General features: G+C 34.1%; 2 protein-coding genes across 17 annotated transcripts in view; both read left to right on the forward strand.

Annotated features, from left to right (window-relative positions):
* Nucleotides 1–10,243, forward strand: part of baz2ba (bromodomain adjacent to zinc finger domain, 2Ba) — a 314,952-nt gene extending 304,709 nt beyond the window's left edge. For 15 of the 16 annotated variants that reach the window (XM_061887411.1, XM_061887418.1, XM_061887415.1 and 12 more), the window contains 5 exons: nt 749–884; nt 969–1,139; nt 2,963–3,267; nt 5,585–5,728; nt 9,115–10,243. In XM_061887411.1, the coding sequence (XP_061743395.1) occupies nt 749–884; nt 969–1,139; nt 2,963–3,267; nt 5,585–5,728; nt 9,115–9,271 (913 nt within the window). In that variant the 3' untranslated portion in view covers nt 9,272–10,243. The remainder of the gene's footprint in view (nt 1–748; nt 885–968; nt 1,140–2,962; nt 3,268–5,584; nt 5,729–9,114) is intronic. The other variant, XM_061887404.1, reaches the window with a different exon arrangement.
* Nucleotides 10,244–12,461: 2,218 nt separating this feature from the next.
* Nucleotides 12,462–20,392, forward strand: part of wdsub1 (WD repeat, sterile alpha motif and U-box domain containing 1) — a 29,104-nt gene continuing 21,173 nt past the window's right edge. The window contains exons 1-2 of the mRNA XM_061887614.1: nt 12,462–12,583; nt 18,971–19,376. Coding sequence (XP_061743598.1) covers nt 18,979–19,376 — 398 coding nt within the window. The 5' untranslated portion in view covers nt 12,462–12,583; nt 18,971–18,978. The remainder of the gene's footprint in view (nt 12,584–18,970; nt 19,377–20,392) is intronic.

Genomic DNA, 20,392 nt, shown 5'->3' on the forward strand with positions numbered 1-20,392 from the left:
AAAAAAATATATATACATATATATAAAATTATCTACATTCATATATTTTTAGAATTAATATATATATATTTTTAAATTAAAATATATATATTCTAAAAATATATGAATGTAGATACTTTTTATATAATATGTTATAAAATATATGTATATTTTTTTAAAATAAAAAGTAAATCCACATATTTTAAAAAAGGTGTGTATATATTGGAATTGATTTGTTTAATGTATGTATCTACTTTTATTTGGCTTCACCTACAAACATCAAGTAGGGTTGGTGTTCTGTAATTGAAATTAAACGAATGAATTAAATATGTTTAAATTTTTATTTAATATATATATATAGATATATAAAATTTGATAAAAACTTTTTATATAATCTGTTATAATTTAACTTTGTTTTAAAAAAAATAATGTTTCCTTTAAGTGTGAGTCATTACTAGTAGTGCATGTGTAAAAAAAAAGATGGCTTGCAGCCGCTAATTGGTTGTGATGGTTGACTTAAAAGATGAGTTCCAAAGACTGGGTTTGTAGGGGAAGGAAGGTCACATGTGGTCTGCACTGCACTGTCTTGTGTGTGTCCTGCATGGTGGTGTGCATCAGTCCAGCACTCACTTCTGGCTCAGGGGGGTTGCCTCTTTCTGCATGATTGTGACTCCGTCCATGTCAACGTTGACTGGTGTCTGCACAGCTCCTCTCTTTGCGGTCCTCACATTTGGTTCACGTGTTCTCTGCCCTCCTTCTCCGGTCCCAGCGGCGAAGAGGAGGTGGCCCACGGCATGAAGGTGTGGAGGAAGGCCCTGAATGAAGTGCGCAGTGCCGCCCAGCTGGCCATGTGCATCCAGCAGCTGCAGAAGTCCATCGCTTGGGAGCGCTCCATCATGAAAGTGGTGAGCAGCACTTCCACCTCCCACACACCCCCCAACTTCCACCTGGCTCGCCTTGATATCGTCTGTTGTCCACTTCCTGTTCAGTACTGTCAGATGTGCAAGAAGGGCGACAACGAGGACCTCCTGCTGCTCTGTGACGGCTGTGACAAAGGCTGCCACACCTACTGTCACAAGCCCAAGATCACCTGCATCCCCGAGGGAGACTGGTACTGCCCGGCCTGCATATCCAAGGTCTTTATGCAGCACTTTCTGCGGGTGTCTCCATCCCATAATGATATCAAACAGTATCGGATCATATGTGCTTGTCAAATGTGCCATACGAGCAGTCCCGCTAACCAGTTAACATGGAAAGATACTCAGTGGCGCTTGTTTAAAATACACCAAACTGTAAAGATACTCAATGTAGCTTGTTTAAAATATACTAAAATGTAAAGATACTCAGTAGCACTTGTTTAAAATACATCAAAATTTAATGATACTCAGTGTTGCTTGTTTGAAATATACCAAAATGTAAAGATACTCAGTAGCACTTGTTTAAAATACATGAAATTTTAAAGATACTCAGTGGCGCTTGTTTAAAATACACCAAACTGTAAAGATACTCAGTAGCACTTGTTAAAATACACCAAATTGTAAAGATACTCAGTAGAACTTGTTAAAATACACAAAAATGTAAAGATACTCAGTGGCGCTTTTTAAATTACACAACAATGCAAAGTTACTCAGTAGCACTTGTTAAAATACAGCAAAATGTAAAGATACTCAGTAGCACTTGTTAAAATACACCAAATTGTAAAGATACTCAGTGGTGCTTGTTAAAATACACCAAAATGTAAAGATACTCAGTAGCGCCTGTTAAAATACACCAAAATGTAAAGATACTCAGTGGCGCTTGTTTAAAATATACCAAAATGTAAAGATACTCACTAGCACTTGTTTAAAATACACCAAAATTTAAACATACTCAGTGGCGCTTGTTTAAAATACACCAAACTGTAAAGATACTCAGTAGCGCTTGTTTAAAATACACCAAAATTTAAACATACTCAGTGGCGCTTGTTTAAAATACACCAAACTGTAAAGATACTCAGTAGCGCTTGTTTAAAATACATCAAAATTTAATGATACTCAGTGTTGCTTGTTTAAAATATACCAAAATGTAAAGATATTCAGTAGCACATGTTAAAATACACCAAATTGTAAAGATACTCAGTGGCGCTTGTTAAAATACACAAAAATGTAAAGATACTCAGTGGCGTTTGTTTAAAATACACCAAAATGTAAAGATACTCAGTAGCACTTGTTTAAAATACATCAAAATGTAAAGATACTCAGTGTTGCTTGTTTAAAATATACCAAAATGTAAAGATACTCAGTAGCACTTGTTAAAATACACCAAATTGTAAAGATACTCAGTAGCACTTGTTTGAAATACATCAAAATGTAAAGATACTCAGTGTTGCTTGTTTAAAATACACCAAATTGTAAAGATACTCAGTGGCGCTTATTTAAAATACACCAAATTATAAAGATACTCAGTAGCACTTGTTAAAATACACATAAATGTAAAGATACTCAGTAGCAGTTGTTAAAATACACCCAATTGTAAAGATACTCAGTGGCGCTTGTTAAAATACACCAAATTATAAAGATACTCAGTAGCACTTGTTAAAATACACATAAATGTAAAGATACTCAGTGGCGCTTGTTTAAAATACACAAAAAAGTAAAGATACTCAGTGGCGCTTGTTAAAATACACCAAATTATAAAGATACTCAGTAGCACTTGTTAAAATACACCAAAAAGTAAAGATACTCAGTAGCGCTTGTTTAAAATACACTAAATTGTAAAGATACTCAGTAGCACTTGTTAAAATACACAAAAATGTAAAGGTACTCAGTAGCACTTGTTAAAATACAGCAAATTGTAAAGATATTCAGTGTCGCTTGTTTAAAATACACCAAAATGTAAAGATACTCAGTGGCGCTTGTTTAAAATACACTAAATTGTAAAGATACTCAGTGGCGCTTGTTAAAATACACATAAATGTAAAGAGTGATGATGTTGTTCCCTGCAGGCGAGCGGTCCAACGCCCAAAGGCAAGAAGCCTCCAAGCAAGGCAGCAGCATCGTCGGGGGCGTCAGCAGCCAAGAAAGGCGGCGAGGGCGGCAAGAAGAACATGAAGCAGGGTAACGGAGACGTGTCGGAAGAGGAGTCGGCCAGCGCCAGCAGCACGCCCAAGAAAGGTTCCAAGGACAGCAGCCGCAAGAGGAAAGAGGATGGCTCCTCCCCTGCCGTGCCAACGTCCAATCAGGAGAGTCCTGTGTGTGTGAAGAGGGCCAAGACGGCTCGAGACAACAACAGAGACTTGGGTTTATGCAGGTATTATTACTGTTATTATGCAGGTATTATTACTGTTATTATGCAGGTATTATTACTATTATGCAGGTATTATTACTGTTATTATGCAGGTATTATTACTGTTATTATGCAGGTATTATTACTGTTATTATGCAGGTATTATTACTGTTATTATGCAGGTATTATTACTGTTATTATGCAGGTATTATTACTGTTATTATGCAGGTATTATTACTGTTATTATGCAGGTATTATTACTATTATTATGCAGGTATTATTACTATTATTATGCAGGTATTATTACTATTATTATGCAGGTATTATTACTGTTATTATGCAGGTATTATTACTGTTATTATGCAGGTATTATTACTATTATGCAGGTATTATTACTGTTATTATGCAGGTATTATTACTGTTATTATGCAGGTATTATTACTGTTATTATGCAGGTATTATTACTGTTATTATGCAGGTATTATTACTGTTATTATGCAGGTATTATTACTGTTATTATGCAGGTATTATTACTGTTATTATGCAGGTATTATTACTATTATTATGCAGGTATTATTACTATTATTATGCAGGTATTATTACTATTATTATGCAGGTATTATTACTATTATATTATTATTATAATTCTTATCTGCGATGAGGTGGCGACTTGTCCAGGGTGTATACTGCCTTCCGCCTGATTGTAGCTGAGATAGGCACTAGCGCCCCCGCAACCCCAAAGGTAATAAGCGGTATAAAAAAGGATGGATGGAATTCTTATTATTATTATTTTTATATTTTTTATTATTATTATTATTTAATATTATTGTTAGTATCATTATTATAATTATTATTACTATTTAATTCTTATGATCGTTATTATTATTATATTATTATTGTTATTATTTGTATTTTTTAATATTGTTATTTTTATTAATATTGCTATTTTCATTATTATTTTATTATTATTATTATTATTATGCAGGTATTATTATGTTATTATTATTTTTATACTTTTTATCATTATTATATTTTGTATTATTAATATGCAGGTATTATTGTTATTTTATTACAGAAGTATTATTAGTTATTATGTTTATTATTATTATTGTAAGTCTTCCAATTTTTATTATTATATGTATTATTATTATTTGTATTTTTTGGTATTATTGTTATTAGTGTTATTGTTATTTCCATTATTTTTGTAGTATTATTATGCAGGCATTATTGTTGTTATGTCATTATGCAGGTATTATAATTGTATTATTATTATTATCATCATTGTTATTTTATTATTATTATGCAGGTATTTGTCATATTATTATCATGCAGGTATTGTTATTATATTATTATTATTGTTGTTGTTATTATTGGGCAGGTATTATTATTATTAATACTGTTATTAGTTATTATTAGAATTATTAATATTGTTAGAATAATTATAATTGTTGTTATTATATTTACTATTATTGTTGTTATCATGCAGGTATTATTATTATATTAAAATGTTACTATTATTATTATAATGATTATTATTGTTATTATGAATATGATCAAAACTGTTATGCAGATATGTGGACTTATTATTGGGTTTCAGTATGTAAAGCTTTTGAGTCACTAGAAAAAAGCGCTATATAAACACACCTACCTACTACCTGTTCCTGTCTGCACCCCTAAGCCTTCTGGGTAATGCAGTATACATAATGCACTTCCTAGTTGACATGTATATGTTTATTGAACATGTGTTCATCCAGACCAAGACAATTAGAAACATACTTTCATTTGCAACGCTGACCTGGCAAAGAGACAGCATTCAAATTTTAGAGATGTTGAAGTGTGATGATATTTACCAACACACATACACACACTACTACTACGAGGTAATACCACACAACAAATCAATGATTGGAGTGACAAGCGTGCAGCCCTACAATTTCCTGTTTGTGGACGAGGAGACTGCAGCCATGGCATCTCTTTATTAACGAGCGCTAACACAATCCGGTGAAAAGATGCAACAGAGCTGCTGTAACTGTCAGTCTGAGCTAACAACGCAGCTGTTGCTAATAGCATGTCACTTAGCAACAGGCTCCGCCTTTTAAAGGCACATACAAATGCGCTCCGCTCTCATGAAATATCTCAGATATTTTAATAATGACTTCTTGAAGAGTAATTCCCTTAGAATTGTAATAGATTTGTGGGCAAAGTAACAAGTAACTATAATTACTTTTAAAAAGTAACTTTGCCAAGACTGATTATTGCCATTAGTCATAATTAATATTTGACAAAAAGTGCTATAAAATCAAACAATACATGAAATATGTCCGCTGTTTGTTGTTCCCAGGGTTCTCTTGGCTGAGTTGGAGCGACATCAGGACGCCTGGCCTTTTCTCACGCCCGTCAACCTCAAGTCTGTCCCCGGATACAGGAAGGTGATCAAGAAGCCCATGGACTTCTCCACCATACGTGAGAAGCTCGTTAGCAGCCAGTGAGTCTCCTCCGATGTTCTACACCTAGTCACATAGTCCCTCTGATGTTCTACACCTAGTCACATAGTCCCTCTGATGTTCTACACCTAGTCACATAGTCTCTCTGATGTCCTACATCTAGTCACATAGTCCCTCTGATGTTCTACACCTAGTCACATAGTCCCTCTGATGTTCTACACCTAGTCACATAGTCTCTCTGATGTCTACACCTAGTCACATAGTCTCTCTGATGTTCTACACCTAGTCACATAGTCTCTCTGATGTCTACACCTAGTCACATAGTCTCTCTGATGTCTACACCTAGTCACATAGTCTCCTCTCTGATGTTCTACACCTAGTCACATAGTCTCTCTGATGTCTACACCTAGTCACATAGTCTCCTCTCTGATGTTCTACACCTAGTCACATAGTCTCTCTGATGTCTACACCTAGTCACATAGTCTCTCTGATGTTCTACACCTAGTCACATAGTCTCTCTGATGTCTACACCTAGTCACATAGTCTCCCCTCTGATGTTCTACACCTAGTCACATAGTCTCTCTGATGTCCTACATCTAGTCACATAGTCCCTCTGATGTTCTACACCTAGTCACATAGTCCCTCTGATGTTCTACACCTAGTCACATAGTCTCTCTGATGTCTACACCTAGTCACATAGTCTCTCTGATGTTCTACACCTAGTCACATAGTCTCTCTGATGTCTACACCTAGTCACATAGTCTCTCTGATGTCTACACCTAGTCACATAGTCTCCTCTCTGATGTTCTACACCTAGTCACATAGTCTCTCTGATGTCTACACCTAGTCACATAGTCTCCTCTCTGATGTTCTACACCTAGTCACATAGTCTCTCTGATGTCTACACCTAGTCACATAGGCTCTTCTCTGATGTTCTTCACATAGTCTCTTCTCTGATGTTCTACACCTAGTCACATAGTCTCTTCTCTGATGTTCTACACCTAGTCACATAGTCTCTCTGATGTTCTACACCTAGTCACATAGTCTCTCTGATGTCTACACCTAGTCACATAGTCTCTCTGATGTTCTACACCTAGTCACATAGTCTCTCTGATGTCTACACCTAGTCACATAGTCTCTCTGATGTCTACACCTAGTCACATAGTCTCCCTCTGATGTTCTACAGTCACATAGTCTCTTCTCTGATGTTCTACACCTAGTCACATAGTCTCTTCTCTGATGTTCTACACCTAGTCACATAGTCTCTCTGATGTTCTACACCTAGTCACATAGTCTCTCTGATGTCTACACCTAGTCACATAGTCTCTCTGATGTTCTACACCTAGTCACATAGTCTCTCTGATGTCTACACCTAGTCACATAGTCTCCCTCTGATGTTCTACAGTCACATAGTCTCTTCTCTGATGTTCTACACCTAGTCACATAGTCTCTCTGATGTGCTACACCTAGTCATATAGTCTCTCTGATGTCTACACCTAGTCACATAGTCTCTCTGATGTTCTACACCTAGTCACATAGTCTCTCTGATGTTCTACACCTAGTCACATAGTCCCTCTGATGTTCTACACCTAGTCACATAGTCTCTTCTCTGATGTTCTACACCTAGTCACATAGTCTTCTCTGATGTTCTACACCTAGTCACATAGTCTCTCCTCTGATGTTCTACACCTAGTCACATAGTCTCTTCTCTGATGTTCTACACCTAGTCACATAGTCTCTCTGATGTTTTACACCTAGTCACATAGTCTCTCTGATGTTTTACACCAAGTCACAGTCTCTTCTCTGATGTTCTACACCTAGTCACATAGTCTCTCTCTGATGTTCTACACCTAGTCACATAGTCTCTTCTCTGATGTTCTACACCTAGTCACATAGTCTCCCCTCTGATGTTCTACACCTAGTCACATAGTCCCTCTGATGTTATATACCTAGTCACATAGTCTCTCTCTGATGTTCTACACCTAGTCATATAGTGTCTTCTCCTCTGATGATCTACACCTAGTCACATAGCCTCTTCTCTGATGTTCTACACCTAGTCACATAGTCCCTCTGATGTTCTACACCTAGTCACATAGTCTCTCTGATGTTCTACACCTAGTCACATAGTCTCCTCTGATGTTCTACACCTAGTCACATAGTCTCTCTGATGTTTTACACCTAGTCAGAAAGTCTCTCTCTGATGTTCTACACCTAGTCACATAGTCTCTTCTTTGATGTTCTATACCTAGTCACATAGTCTCTTCTTTGATGTTCTATACCTAGTCACATAGTCTCCCCTCTGATGTTCTACACCTAGTCACATAGTCTCCCCTCTGATGTTCTACACCTAGTCACATAGTCTCTTCCCTGATGTTCTACACCTAGTCACATAGTCTCTTCCCTGATGTTCTACACCTAGTCACATAGTCCCTCTGATGTTCTACACCTAGTCACATAGTCTCTCTGATGTTCTACACCTAGTCACATAGTCTCCTCTTATCTTCTCTGATGTTCTACAACTAGTCACATAGTCTCTACTCTGATGGTCTACATCTAGTCACAGTCTCTTCTCTGATGTTCTACAACTAGTCACATAGTCTCTTCTCTGATGTTCTACATCTAGTCACATAGTCTCTTCTCTGATGTGCTACACCTAGTCACATAGTCTCTTCTCTCATATTCTACACCTAGTCACATAGTCTCTTCTCTGATGTTCTACATCTAGTCACATAGTCTCTTCTCTGATGTGCTACACCTAGTCACATAGTCTCTTCTCTCATATTCTACACCTAGTCACATAGTCTCTTCTCTGATGTTCTACAACTAGTCACATAGTCTCCCCTATCTTCTCTGATGTTCTACACCTACAAACCCTGTTTCCATATGAGTTGGGAAATTGTGTTAGATGTAAATATAAACAGAATACAATGATTTGCAAATCCTTTTCAACCCATATTCAGTTGAATATGCTACAAAGACAACATATTTGATGTTCAAACTCTTAAACTTTTTTTTTTTTGCAAATAATCATTAACTTAGAATTTGATGCCAGCAACACGTGCCAAAGTAGTTGGGAAAGGGCATGTTCACCACTGTGTTACATCACCTTTTCTTTTAACAACACTCAATAAACGTTTGGGAACTGAGGAAACTAATTGTTGAAGCTTTGAAAGTGGAATTTTTATTGGTTACAACAAAATCTAAAAACTGGGGACACTTATTTGTGACAAGAAAGTCCAAAGTTAAAAAAACAGGTACACATATTAATACAACAATGTCCAAAGTCTAAAAACAGGGAACACCTATTGGTCAGATCAAAGTCTAAAAACCGGGGACACCTGTCGGTTCCAACAAAGTCTAAAAACCGGGGCCACCCGTGGGTCAGAAGAAAGTCCAAAGCCTAAGGTGTCCTTGTGCCGGCCCGCAGGTACCAGAACTTGGAGACGTTCATCATCGACGTGAACCTGGTGTTCGACAACTGCGAGAAGTTCAACGAGGACAACTCTGACATCGGGCGGGCGGGTCACAACATGAGGAAGTTCTTCGAGAAGCGCTGGACTGAACTCCTCAAACAAACCAATTAATCCTGGCGGCCTTCCCCTCCCGCTGCCCCCCCCGCCGCCCCCCCCAGACGGGCGGAGAAGGGCGTGCAATACCACTCAGAAGTCTGCACTGAACCAATACTTTCCACTCCTGTACATACTTTTTTGTTATTTAATGGTATTATAGTGAATGTATTTAATTTTGTAATAATTATTTATGAACCGAGGTCCACTTCATTTTCTATGAAAAGGAAGAATCGAGAAAGGAATGTGTCTGCGTTCGGATTTTTTCCCCCCCCCCAAAATGTCCCAGCCAGCCAAGTAGAGGACAGCTGTTTACACCGTAGGCGCGTACAGTACTATGTCGGCTGTAAATAGACTTGTTTGTATGAAGAATATTCCCATATTGTTTATGCCTTAGAATGATTGTAGCATTCTGTTTGTACATGCCCTGCAAACACTCTGCTCGTGCCTAGCCTTCCAGCGTTTTGCGTGGCGGTGTGTGACGTCATCTGAGGCGGGGGGGGCAGGGGGGGCGGCGGCGACGGCGACGCAGACATCATTCCTCGGCGTGGAGGAGAGAGAGAAGAGAAAAAAAACCCTAAAAAAACAAGTGATGCATTTCCTCACCTGCCAGAGGACCTACAGGCCATTTGTAACCACTGTGTTGAACCTTGCTGTGTTGTGGCCTGACGGAGGCAGCTAGATTTGTTTTGTACCCAAGTCGAAAGTACTTGAAGTTACTTTATTTAAGATATTGTGGGGGAAAAAAAAAAAAAAGTATCATTCTTTTGTAGGAGCTTTATTTTTCACTAGTGTGTGGCACGGACCTATTAAAAGGATGTTTTTCAACGTAAAAAAAAGGCCTCCACCTTTTTCTTTTCATCTCAAGAGTTGTCCACATTCCAGGACTCATAGGACATTTTCCTAGCCCCTTCCTGCTCCGTCGCTGATAAAAACGTGTCAAACTCCGGGCCATTTTATGTGTCAATAAAATGATCTTTTCTTACTAAATGCATTTGTTCTTCTCCACAGGGAAAAAAAATACAAGTTCTGCCTTCGATTGCACATTATTTTTATTTAATATTAGCTGCTGTTGCCAATCAACCTATCCCTAGTGTGTGAATGTTGTCTGTCTATCTGTGTTGGCCCTGCGATGAGGTGGCGACTTGTCCAGGGTGTACCCTGCCTTCCGCCCGATTGTAGCTGAGATAGGCGCCAGCGCCCCCCGCGACCCCGAAAGGGAATAAGCGGTTGAAAATGGATGGATGGATTAGCTGCTGTGTTGACATTCATTGCATTTTTTTTTTGCGTGAACATAATATAAAAAAAAAAGTCTCATACATTTTTTCTTCAAATTAAAAAATCATATAATTCAGTGGTCCCCAACCTTTTTGTACCCGCGGACCGGTCAACGCTTAATAATTTGTCCCGCGGCCCGGGGGAGGGGTCCTTTTTTTTTCTTGTTTTCTTTTTTTCTTTGTCATGAAAAAGGGACGTTTTTGTCATGAAAAAGGGAGTTTTTTGTGGTTAGTGCACTATTTGTAAGTGTATATTGTGTTTTTTAATGTTGATTTAATTTTAAAAAAATAACTTTTTTTTTTTTTTTTTTCTATAAAAAATTCTTCTGCGGCCCGTGGTTGGGGACCACTGATCTAATTGACTTATGTATAACTAATAATGTTAATATTGTAATAATGAAACGGATATACCTTTTAAAACATTATTTAAACATGTATGACTAATAATGTTAATTTTAACCATCTTAATATTGTAATAATGAAACATTGCATTTTTTCCAAGAAAAAATGTGCTTGACTTATGTTATGTATAACAAATAAATGTTATTTATGTAATATTGTAATGATGAAAGAAATATACATGAAAAAAATTATTTACGTATATATGACTATGTTAGTCATTTTAATATTGCAATAATGAAACAAATACACATTCATTTTTTCTTTAAACATTGACGTGTATGACATGTTACTCATCTTAATGTAAAAATGAAAGAAATGTACATAAAAAAACATTTATGTATGTATGAATATAATGTTAAATCATCGTAATATTGTAATAATAAATCAAATATAAATTACATTTTTTCCTTCAAAAAATGACACATGTATGACAAATAAATTCATGTTAATTTTGTAATAATACAAATATACATAAAACATATTTATGTACGTATGACTATAATGTTAATCATCTTAATATTGTAATAATGCAACAAATTATGTATGAATATAATCATAATATTGTAAGGAAAAAAATATATACATGACTATGTTAACCATCTTAATATTGTAATAATGAAACATTAAATTTTTTTTGTAAGAAAACTCTTATGTACGACTAATAGTATTCATGTTAATTTTGCAATAAAAAATATACATACACATTTTTTGTATGACTAATAATGTTAACCATCTTAAAATTGTAATAGTGAAACATAAACATTAAAAACAATTATGTATGTATGACCATAATGATGTTAATCATCTTAATATTGTAGTAATGAAACAAAAATACATTAAAAACATTTAAGTATGTATGACTATAATAATGTTAATCATCCTATTATTGGAAGGAAACAAATATACATATAAAAAATGTATTTACGTATGTATGACTATAATGTTAACCATCTTAATATTGTAATAATGAAAAATATATTGCATTTAAGTCTGCTTGACTTATGTACGACTAACAATATTATTCTTGTTAAATTTGTAAAGAAAAGAAAAAAGAAAATGCAATAAAAAAAATGAATAAATGATAAAAAATAAAATAAACACGCAACAATTTCCCTTGTGGATCATTAAAGTTTGTCTAAGTCTAATAAAAAAAATATACAGAAAAAAAAGTTTTAAATATATCTATAACAATTTTAGTTAACCATCTTACATTGTGATAGTGAAACATACACATTACATTTTTTTCTTTAAAAAAATGGCATTTGTATGACAAATAATATTAATCGTCTTAATATTGTAATAATGAAACACATACATGAAAAAAAAACATTTATTTGCGTATTCATGACTATGTAATGTTTATTATTATCACAGTTAAAACCGGAAGTAAACAAGACGACTGCCAACGTAAACCGCGAAGGAAAAAGTATCTTTCTCCGTCATAAGTGGCCCTAATGTGGACTTTTAAATGTGTTAATACATTTATTAATTTCGACATGGTATCATAAAAGCTGGTCTGGATAGTAGCAAGTAATTACTACTAGCCTTACGTAATTGACGTAATTTATCGGCGGATCTACGTGACGTCATCGTTTTCTGGCAGATCCGGAAGTAAACAAGACTACTGCCGACGTGAACCGCGAAGGAAAAGGTATCTTTCTCTGTCATAAATGGCCATTATGTGGAGTTTTAAATGTGTTTGGAGGCTGAAAATGTCACTTATGTTATCCTGAAAGCTGGCTGGTTATTAACTGTGTGTTGAAGAAGCGTACATGAGCTCCTCTCTAACGCTAGCTTCTGTGTAGCAAGTGCGGGGCTAAAATGCGGAAATGAGATTTTACTATTTGTATTTACTTATTTAACATAAAGCTTATTCATTATTTGTATTGACTCATTCACCATAAAATTAATTTATAATTTGTATTTACCATAAAGCTTATTTATTATTTGTATTTACTTATTTACCGTACAGCTTATTTATTATTTGTGTAGGAGCCATTTTAGGCATCCTTATTTTTGTGTTGGCATTACTTTCTTTTGTCACTAGGTGGCGGGCTTTTTGGTTGAGCAGTGCAGGGTTGAAGGCATAAATAGAAGCACAGGTGAGCTGATTAGGAAGGACTCAGGTGTGGGAGCACAAACCGATCTTAGCACAACAGCAGACAACAACTAGCAGGAAAGACAGGAGAACATATGGCAACATGTCACTACAATAATCCATGGTATGTTTCCTTCACCCTGCAAGTTAATTAATAAATATGCATTAAGTGGATTTCTGACTGGACCTCACTTCAATGCAATGTTGCGTAGGATCACCCCCTCAAACCTGTTGAGTAGTGTCAATAAATTAGAACATTTAAAGGTGAAGATTGCCACTACAATTTGTATTTACATATTTACCATAAAGCTTATTTATTATTTGTATTTACTTATATACCTTAAAGCCTATTTATTATTTGTATTTACTAGGGATGCACCGATTAATCGGTAAACGAATATATTCGGCCGAATATGGCCAAAAAAGCCACATTCGGCCTTCGGTGGAATGAGTTAAGAACAAGGCCGAATAGTGGCGTGTGACGTAATCAACCAACGTGCAGTGACACGGTGACGTTAGGATATGTTGTGTACCTGTATAAGTGTATGAGGTTACAAGCACACACTTAATGAGATTTAGTGGGGCCTCTGTTTACATTATTAGCCTGTTGTGTAGGCTACCTGTATAAGTGTATGAGGTTACAAGCACACACTTATTGAGATTTAGTGGGTCCTCTGTTTACATTATTAGCCTGTTGTGTAGGCTACCTGTTTAAGTGTATGAGGTTATAAGCACACACTTAATTGAGATTTACTTGAGCCTTCTGTTTACATTATTAATCAATGTTTACTTATATAGTCCTAAATCACTAGTGTCTCAAAGGGCTGCACAAACCACTACAACATCCTCGGTAGGCCCACATAAGGGCAAGGAAAACTCACCCAGTGGGACGTCGGTGACAATGATGACTATGAGAACCTTGGAGAGGAGGAAAGCAATGGATGTCGAGCGGGTCTAACATGATACTGTGAAAGTTCAATCCATAATGGATCCAACACAGTCGTAAGAGTCCAGTCCAAAGTGGATCCAACACAGCAGCGAGAGTCCCGTTCACAGCGGAGCCAGCCGGAAACCATCCCAAGCGGAGGCGGATCAGCAGCGCAGAGATGTCCCCAGCCGATACACAGGCGAGCAGTACATGGCCACCGGATCGGACCGGACCCCCTCCACAAGGGAGAGTGGGACATAGGAGAAAAAGAAAATATATTAGCATAGTATTAGCACATATTACACAGTAGATATTAGCATATCTACTGTGGCTAAGCAGACTTTTGCTAAAAGGACAATTATTCATTTGTTGTTGGTTTATCCACTTTAATGCACTTTATTTTTTTGGGGAATGCATGTTTTGTTTGAAGGCCTAATATAAATGAAAAACTTGGTGCTTTTTTTGAAAAGCAAAGGCTACTGGAATATTAAAAAAATGTCAATGTTCAATAAAAAATTACTTTATTTGAAAAACATGTCTAAATATTTATTCTAGGCTATTTATGCAATATAAAAAAAATTGTGAAAAACTGCATTCATTATTCGATATTCGGCCTTCGGCCAAGCGTTTAAGTTTTATTCGGCTTCGGCCACAAATTTTCATTTCGGTGCATCCCTAATATTTACTTATTGACTATACTGCGTCTCCTTTCCAATTCACACGTTAATAATAATAAATAGTAGCGTCTTGGTAACTGGTATTTAGACCCACGCAATACAAAGAGCCTTAAAGTAATTTTTACTTTGAAACACCTTTTATTTCTGAAAAAATGTACAAAAAAATGAGTTTGACTTGTCATGGATGATGTGAAACATGTCAAGATGTTGCAGGTCAAACTAAGAGCATGATTGACGTGTCACAATAATGCATCCTTTATTTACTGTAAGCTTGCAACCATCATGTGTGTATGTAAACAATCATGTATATTTGCAAATAATCATGTATATTTGTAAACAATCATGTATATTTGTAAACAATCATGTACATTTGTAAACAATTATGTACATTTGTAAACAGTCATGTATATATGTAAACAATCATGTATATACATAAGCAACCATGTGTATATATAAACAACCATGTGTAAATGTAAACAATCATGTATATTTGTAAACAATGATGTGCACATGTAAACAATCATGCATATTGTCAACAATCATGTATATATGTAAGCAATCATGTACATATGTAAACAATTATGTATATATGTAAACAATGATGTGTATATGTACATACTCATGTATATATGCAGGAAATCGTGTATACATGTAAACAATCATGTATATATGTAAACAATCATGAATATTTGTAAATGTGTTAACACACAAGTAAACAGTCATGTATATATGTAAAAAAAAAAGTGTTAACACACAAGTTGAACCATTATGTATGTATGTAAACAATGATGTGTATATGTACATACTCATGTATATATGCAGGAAATCGTGTATACATGTAAACAATCATGTATATATGTAAACAATCATGAATATTTGTAAATGTGTTAACACACAAGTAAACAGTCATGTATATATGTAAAAAAAAAAAGTGTTAACACACAAGTTGAACCATTATGTATATATGTAAACAATCATGTATATATGTAAACAATCATGTATATATGGGAAAAAAACGTTTTAATGCATAAATTGAACCATCATGGATGTATGTAAACAATCATTTATATATGTAAACAATAATGAATATATGTAAACGTGTTAACACGCAAGTTGAACAAACATGTATATATGTAAAAAAAATGTGTTAATACACAAGTTGAACCATCTATCTATGTAAACAATCATGTGTATATGTAAACAATCATGTATATATGTAAACAATCAATATATATAAAAAAATGTTTTAACGCATAAGTGGAACCATCATATAATGTATGTATTTAAACAATCATGTATATATGTAAACAATCACATGTATGTAAACAATCATGTATATACATAAACAATCATATATGTATGTAAACAATCATGACTATATGTAAACAATCATGTATATATGTAAACAATCATGCATATTGTCAACAATCATGTATATATGTAAACAATCATGTACATATGTAAACAATTATGTATATATGTAAACAATGATGTGTATATGTACATAATCATGTATACATGCAAGCAATCATGTATACATGTAAACAATCATGTATATATGTAAACAATCATGAATATTTGTAAATGTGTTAACACACAAGTAAACTGTCATGTATATATTTAAAAAAAAATGTGTTAACACACAAGTTGAACCATTATGTATGTATGTAAAAAATCATGTATATATGTAAACAATCATGTATATATGTAAACAATCATGTATATATGGGAAAAAAACGTTTTAATGCATAAGTTGAACCATCATGTATGTATGTAAACAATCATGTATATATGTAAACAATCACATGTATGTAAACAATCATGTATATACATAAACAATCATATATGTATGTAAACAATCATGACTATATGTAAACAATCATGTATATATGTAAACAATCATGCATATTGTCAACAATCATGTATATATGTAAACAATCATGTACATATGTAAACAATTATGTATATATGTAAACAATGATGTGTATATGTACATAATCATGTATACATGCAAGCAATCATGTATACATGTAAACAATCATGTATATATGTAAACAATCATGAATATTTGTAAATGTGTTAACACACAAGTAAACTGTCATGTATATATTTAAAAAAAAATGTGTTAACACACAAGTTGAACCATTATGTATGTATGTAAAAAATCATGTATATATGTAAACAATCATGTATATATGTAAACAATCATGTATATATGTAAACAATCATGTATATATGGGAAAAAAACGTTTTAATGCATAAGTTGAACCATCATGTATGTATGTAAACAATCATGTATATATGTAAACAATCATGTATATATGTAAACAATCATATATGTAAACAATAATGAATATATGTAAACGTGTTAACACACAAGTTGAACAAACATGTATATATGTAAACAATCATGTATATATGTAAAAAAAAATGTGTTAATACACAAGTTGAACCATCATCTATGTATGTAAACAATCATGTGTATATGTAAACAATCATATATATATGTAAACAATCATTAATATATATAAAAAAATGTTTTAACGCATAAGTTGAACCATCATATACTCTATGTATGTAAACAATCATGTATATATGTAAACAATCATATATATACGTAAACAATCATGTATATATGTAAACAATCATATGTATGTAAACAATCATGTATATATGTAAACAATCATATATGTATGTAAACAATCATGAATATATGTAAACAATCATGTATGTATGTAAACAATCATGTATATATGTAAACAATCATGTATATATGTAAACAATCATGTATATATGTAAACAAAACGTGTTAACACAAAAGTTGAACCATCATGTATACATGTAAACAATCATGCATTTATGTAAACAATCATTTATATATGTAAAAAAAACGTTTTAACACAAGTTACACAATCATTTATATATTTAAACAATCATGTATGTATGTAAACAATCATGTATATATTCAAACAAAACGTGTTAACACACAAGTTGAACAATCATTTATATATGTAAACAAACAGGTATATATGTAAACAAACAGGTATATATGTAAACATACATGTATATATGAAAAAAAGTGTTAATACACAAGTTGAACCATCATGTATGTATGTAAACAATCATGTATATATGTAAAAAAAACATTTTAACGCATAAGTTGAACAATCATGTACATATGTAAACAATCATGTATATATGTAAACAATCATGTACATATGTAAACAATCATGCATATATGTAAACAATCATGTAGATATGTAAACAAAAAGTGTTAATACACAAGTTGAACCATCATGTATGTATGTAAACAATCATGCATATATGTAAAAAAAAATTTTTTAACGCATAAGTTGAACAATCATGTACATATGTGAACAATCATGTAGATATGTAAACAATCATGTAGATATGTAAACAATCATGTATATATGTAAACAATCATGTAGATATGTAAACAAAAAGTGTTAATACACAAGTTGAACCATCATGTATGTATGTAAACAATCATGCATATATGTAAAAAAAAAAATTTTAACGCATAAGTTGAACAATCATGTACATATGTGAACCATCATGTATATATGTAAACCATCATGTATATATGTAAACCATCATGTATATATGTAAACAGTCACGTACATATGTAAACAAAACGTGTTGACGCACAATTGAGCACTGTGACATGTCCTTGTTCACTGCTGAACACACCTGTAGTCGTTGTAGTAGTCGTTGTAGTAGTCGTTGATGTAGTCATTGATGTAGTCATTGATGTAGTCATTGTAGTAGTCGTTGATGTAATCGTAGATGTAGTTGTTGATGTAGTCGTTCATGTAGTTATTGATGTGGTCGTTCATGTAGTTGTTGATGTAGTCGTTGATGTGGTCATTGATGTGGTCGTTGATGTAGTTATTTATGTGGTCGTTGATGTGGTCATTGATGTGGTCGTTGATGTAGTTATTTATGTGGTCGTTGATGTGGTCGTTGATGTAGTTATTTATGTGGTCGTTGATGTGGTCGTTGATGTAGTTATTTATGTTGTCGTTGATGTAGTTATTTATGTGGTCGTTGATGTGGTCGTTGATGTAGTTATTTATGTGGTCGTTGATGTTGTCGTTGATGTAGTTATTTATGTGGTCGTTGATGTGGTCGTTGATGTAGTTATTTATGTGGTCGTTGATGTTGTCGTTGATGTAGTTATTTATGTGGTCGTTGATGTGGTCGTTGATGTAGTTATTTATGTGGTCGTTGATGTGGTCGTTGATGTAGTTATTTATGTGGTCGTTGATGTAGTTGTTGATGTGGTCGTTGATGTGGTTGTTGATGTTTCCCCAGCTCTCCAAATGGTGTCCCTGGTTTGCACCTTACAAGACCACCGAGATGACGTCAACTGGTGCAGCTTCTCAGCACAACTGCTGGCCACGTGTTCGGGAGACAAGACGGTGCGCGTGTACAACACCAAGGACTTCTCTGAGCTGGCCTTCTCGCCGCTGGAAGGTCACGGCTACGGCGTCCACTGTTGCTGCTTCAGTCCCTGCGGTCAGTTCCTGGCCTCCTGCTCCACCGACGCCACCACGCTGGTCTGGTCCATGTCCACGGGCCAGATAGAAGCCGTCCTGGAGCATCCCGGTCGCAGTCCCGTCAGGATCTGCGCCTTCTCTCCTGACTCCGCCCACTTGGTTTCTGGCGCCTCGGATGGTTCTTTGGCTCTGTGGGATTTCCCCTCCAAGCAGCTTCGTGGGTAATCACCTCGCTTATTTCATTGTCTTACATCAGGTGTGTCCAAAGTGCTGCTTTTTAGACAGCACCTTCTAACAATACTCTTGCAAAAAAACATCAACAACAGCTGCTCAAAAAATAATAATGCATCAAAATCAGTGTTGTTCCAAATGATTGACCAATGTAATGCTCCAATGACTTCACATCAAATATCCCACTTTGAAATATTTTGGGGGGGAATAATTGCATAGTTTTTGTGTTTGCCATAATAAAAATATTTTCCATGACAAAAAGGGCATAAAACAAACAAAAAACATAAAATAATAAAAATGTATAATTGATAAATATAAACTAAAGTGGATGTGTGACTTATTTTTAACATTTTTGGAGCCATAAGAATTTTAGTGGGATTTTTTAAACTGTCATTGATTACAAATAATAATGATTTAAAATCAGTGTTCCAATTACTTCACATCAAATATTCCACTTTGAAATATTTTTGGGGAGAAAATTGGGGAAAGATTGCATATTTTGTGTGATTGCTGTAATAAAAAAACTGTTTTCAATGACAAAAATGGCATAAAACAAACAAAACGACATACAAATGATAAAAATAATAAACATTTATAACTGATGAACGTATCTAAAGTTGATCTAGAGATTATTTTTAACATTTTTGGATCGTTAGAATTTTAGTGTGATTTTTTTTTTAACTGTTATTGATTAACAAATAATAATGAATCAAAATCAGTGTTGCTATGAAATACTGACCTACTCAAGGTCAAAGTATTTACTTTTATTTTTTATTTTGGGAAAAATTTTGCATATCTTGTGTGTTTGTCCATATTTTGTAATTGCAATTAAAAAAAGAATAATGTTTTCAAGGGGTGTAAACAAATCCATTTCCCCAAAAAATTGAGATTCTTACTTGTAACGATTCTTAATTGATTATATATATATATATAAATAAATATGTATGTGTATATATATATATATTTTATCAAAACAACAACAAAAAAATATATATACATATATATA

Source organism: Nerophis ophidion, linkage group LG25 (assembly GCF_033978795.1).
Source record: "Nerophis ophidion isolate RoL-2023_Sa linkage group LG25, RoL_Noph_v1.0, whole genome shotgun sequence".
Classification (NCBI taxonomy): Eukaryota; Metazoa; Chordata; class Actinopteri; order Syngnathiformes; family Syngnathidae; genus Nerophis; species Nerophis ophidion.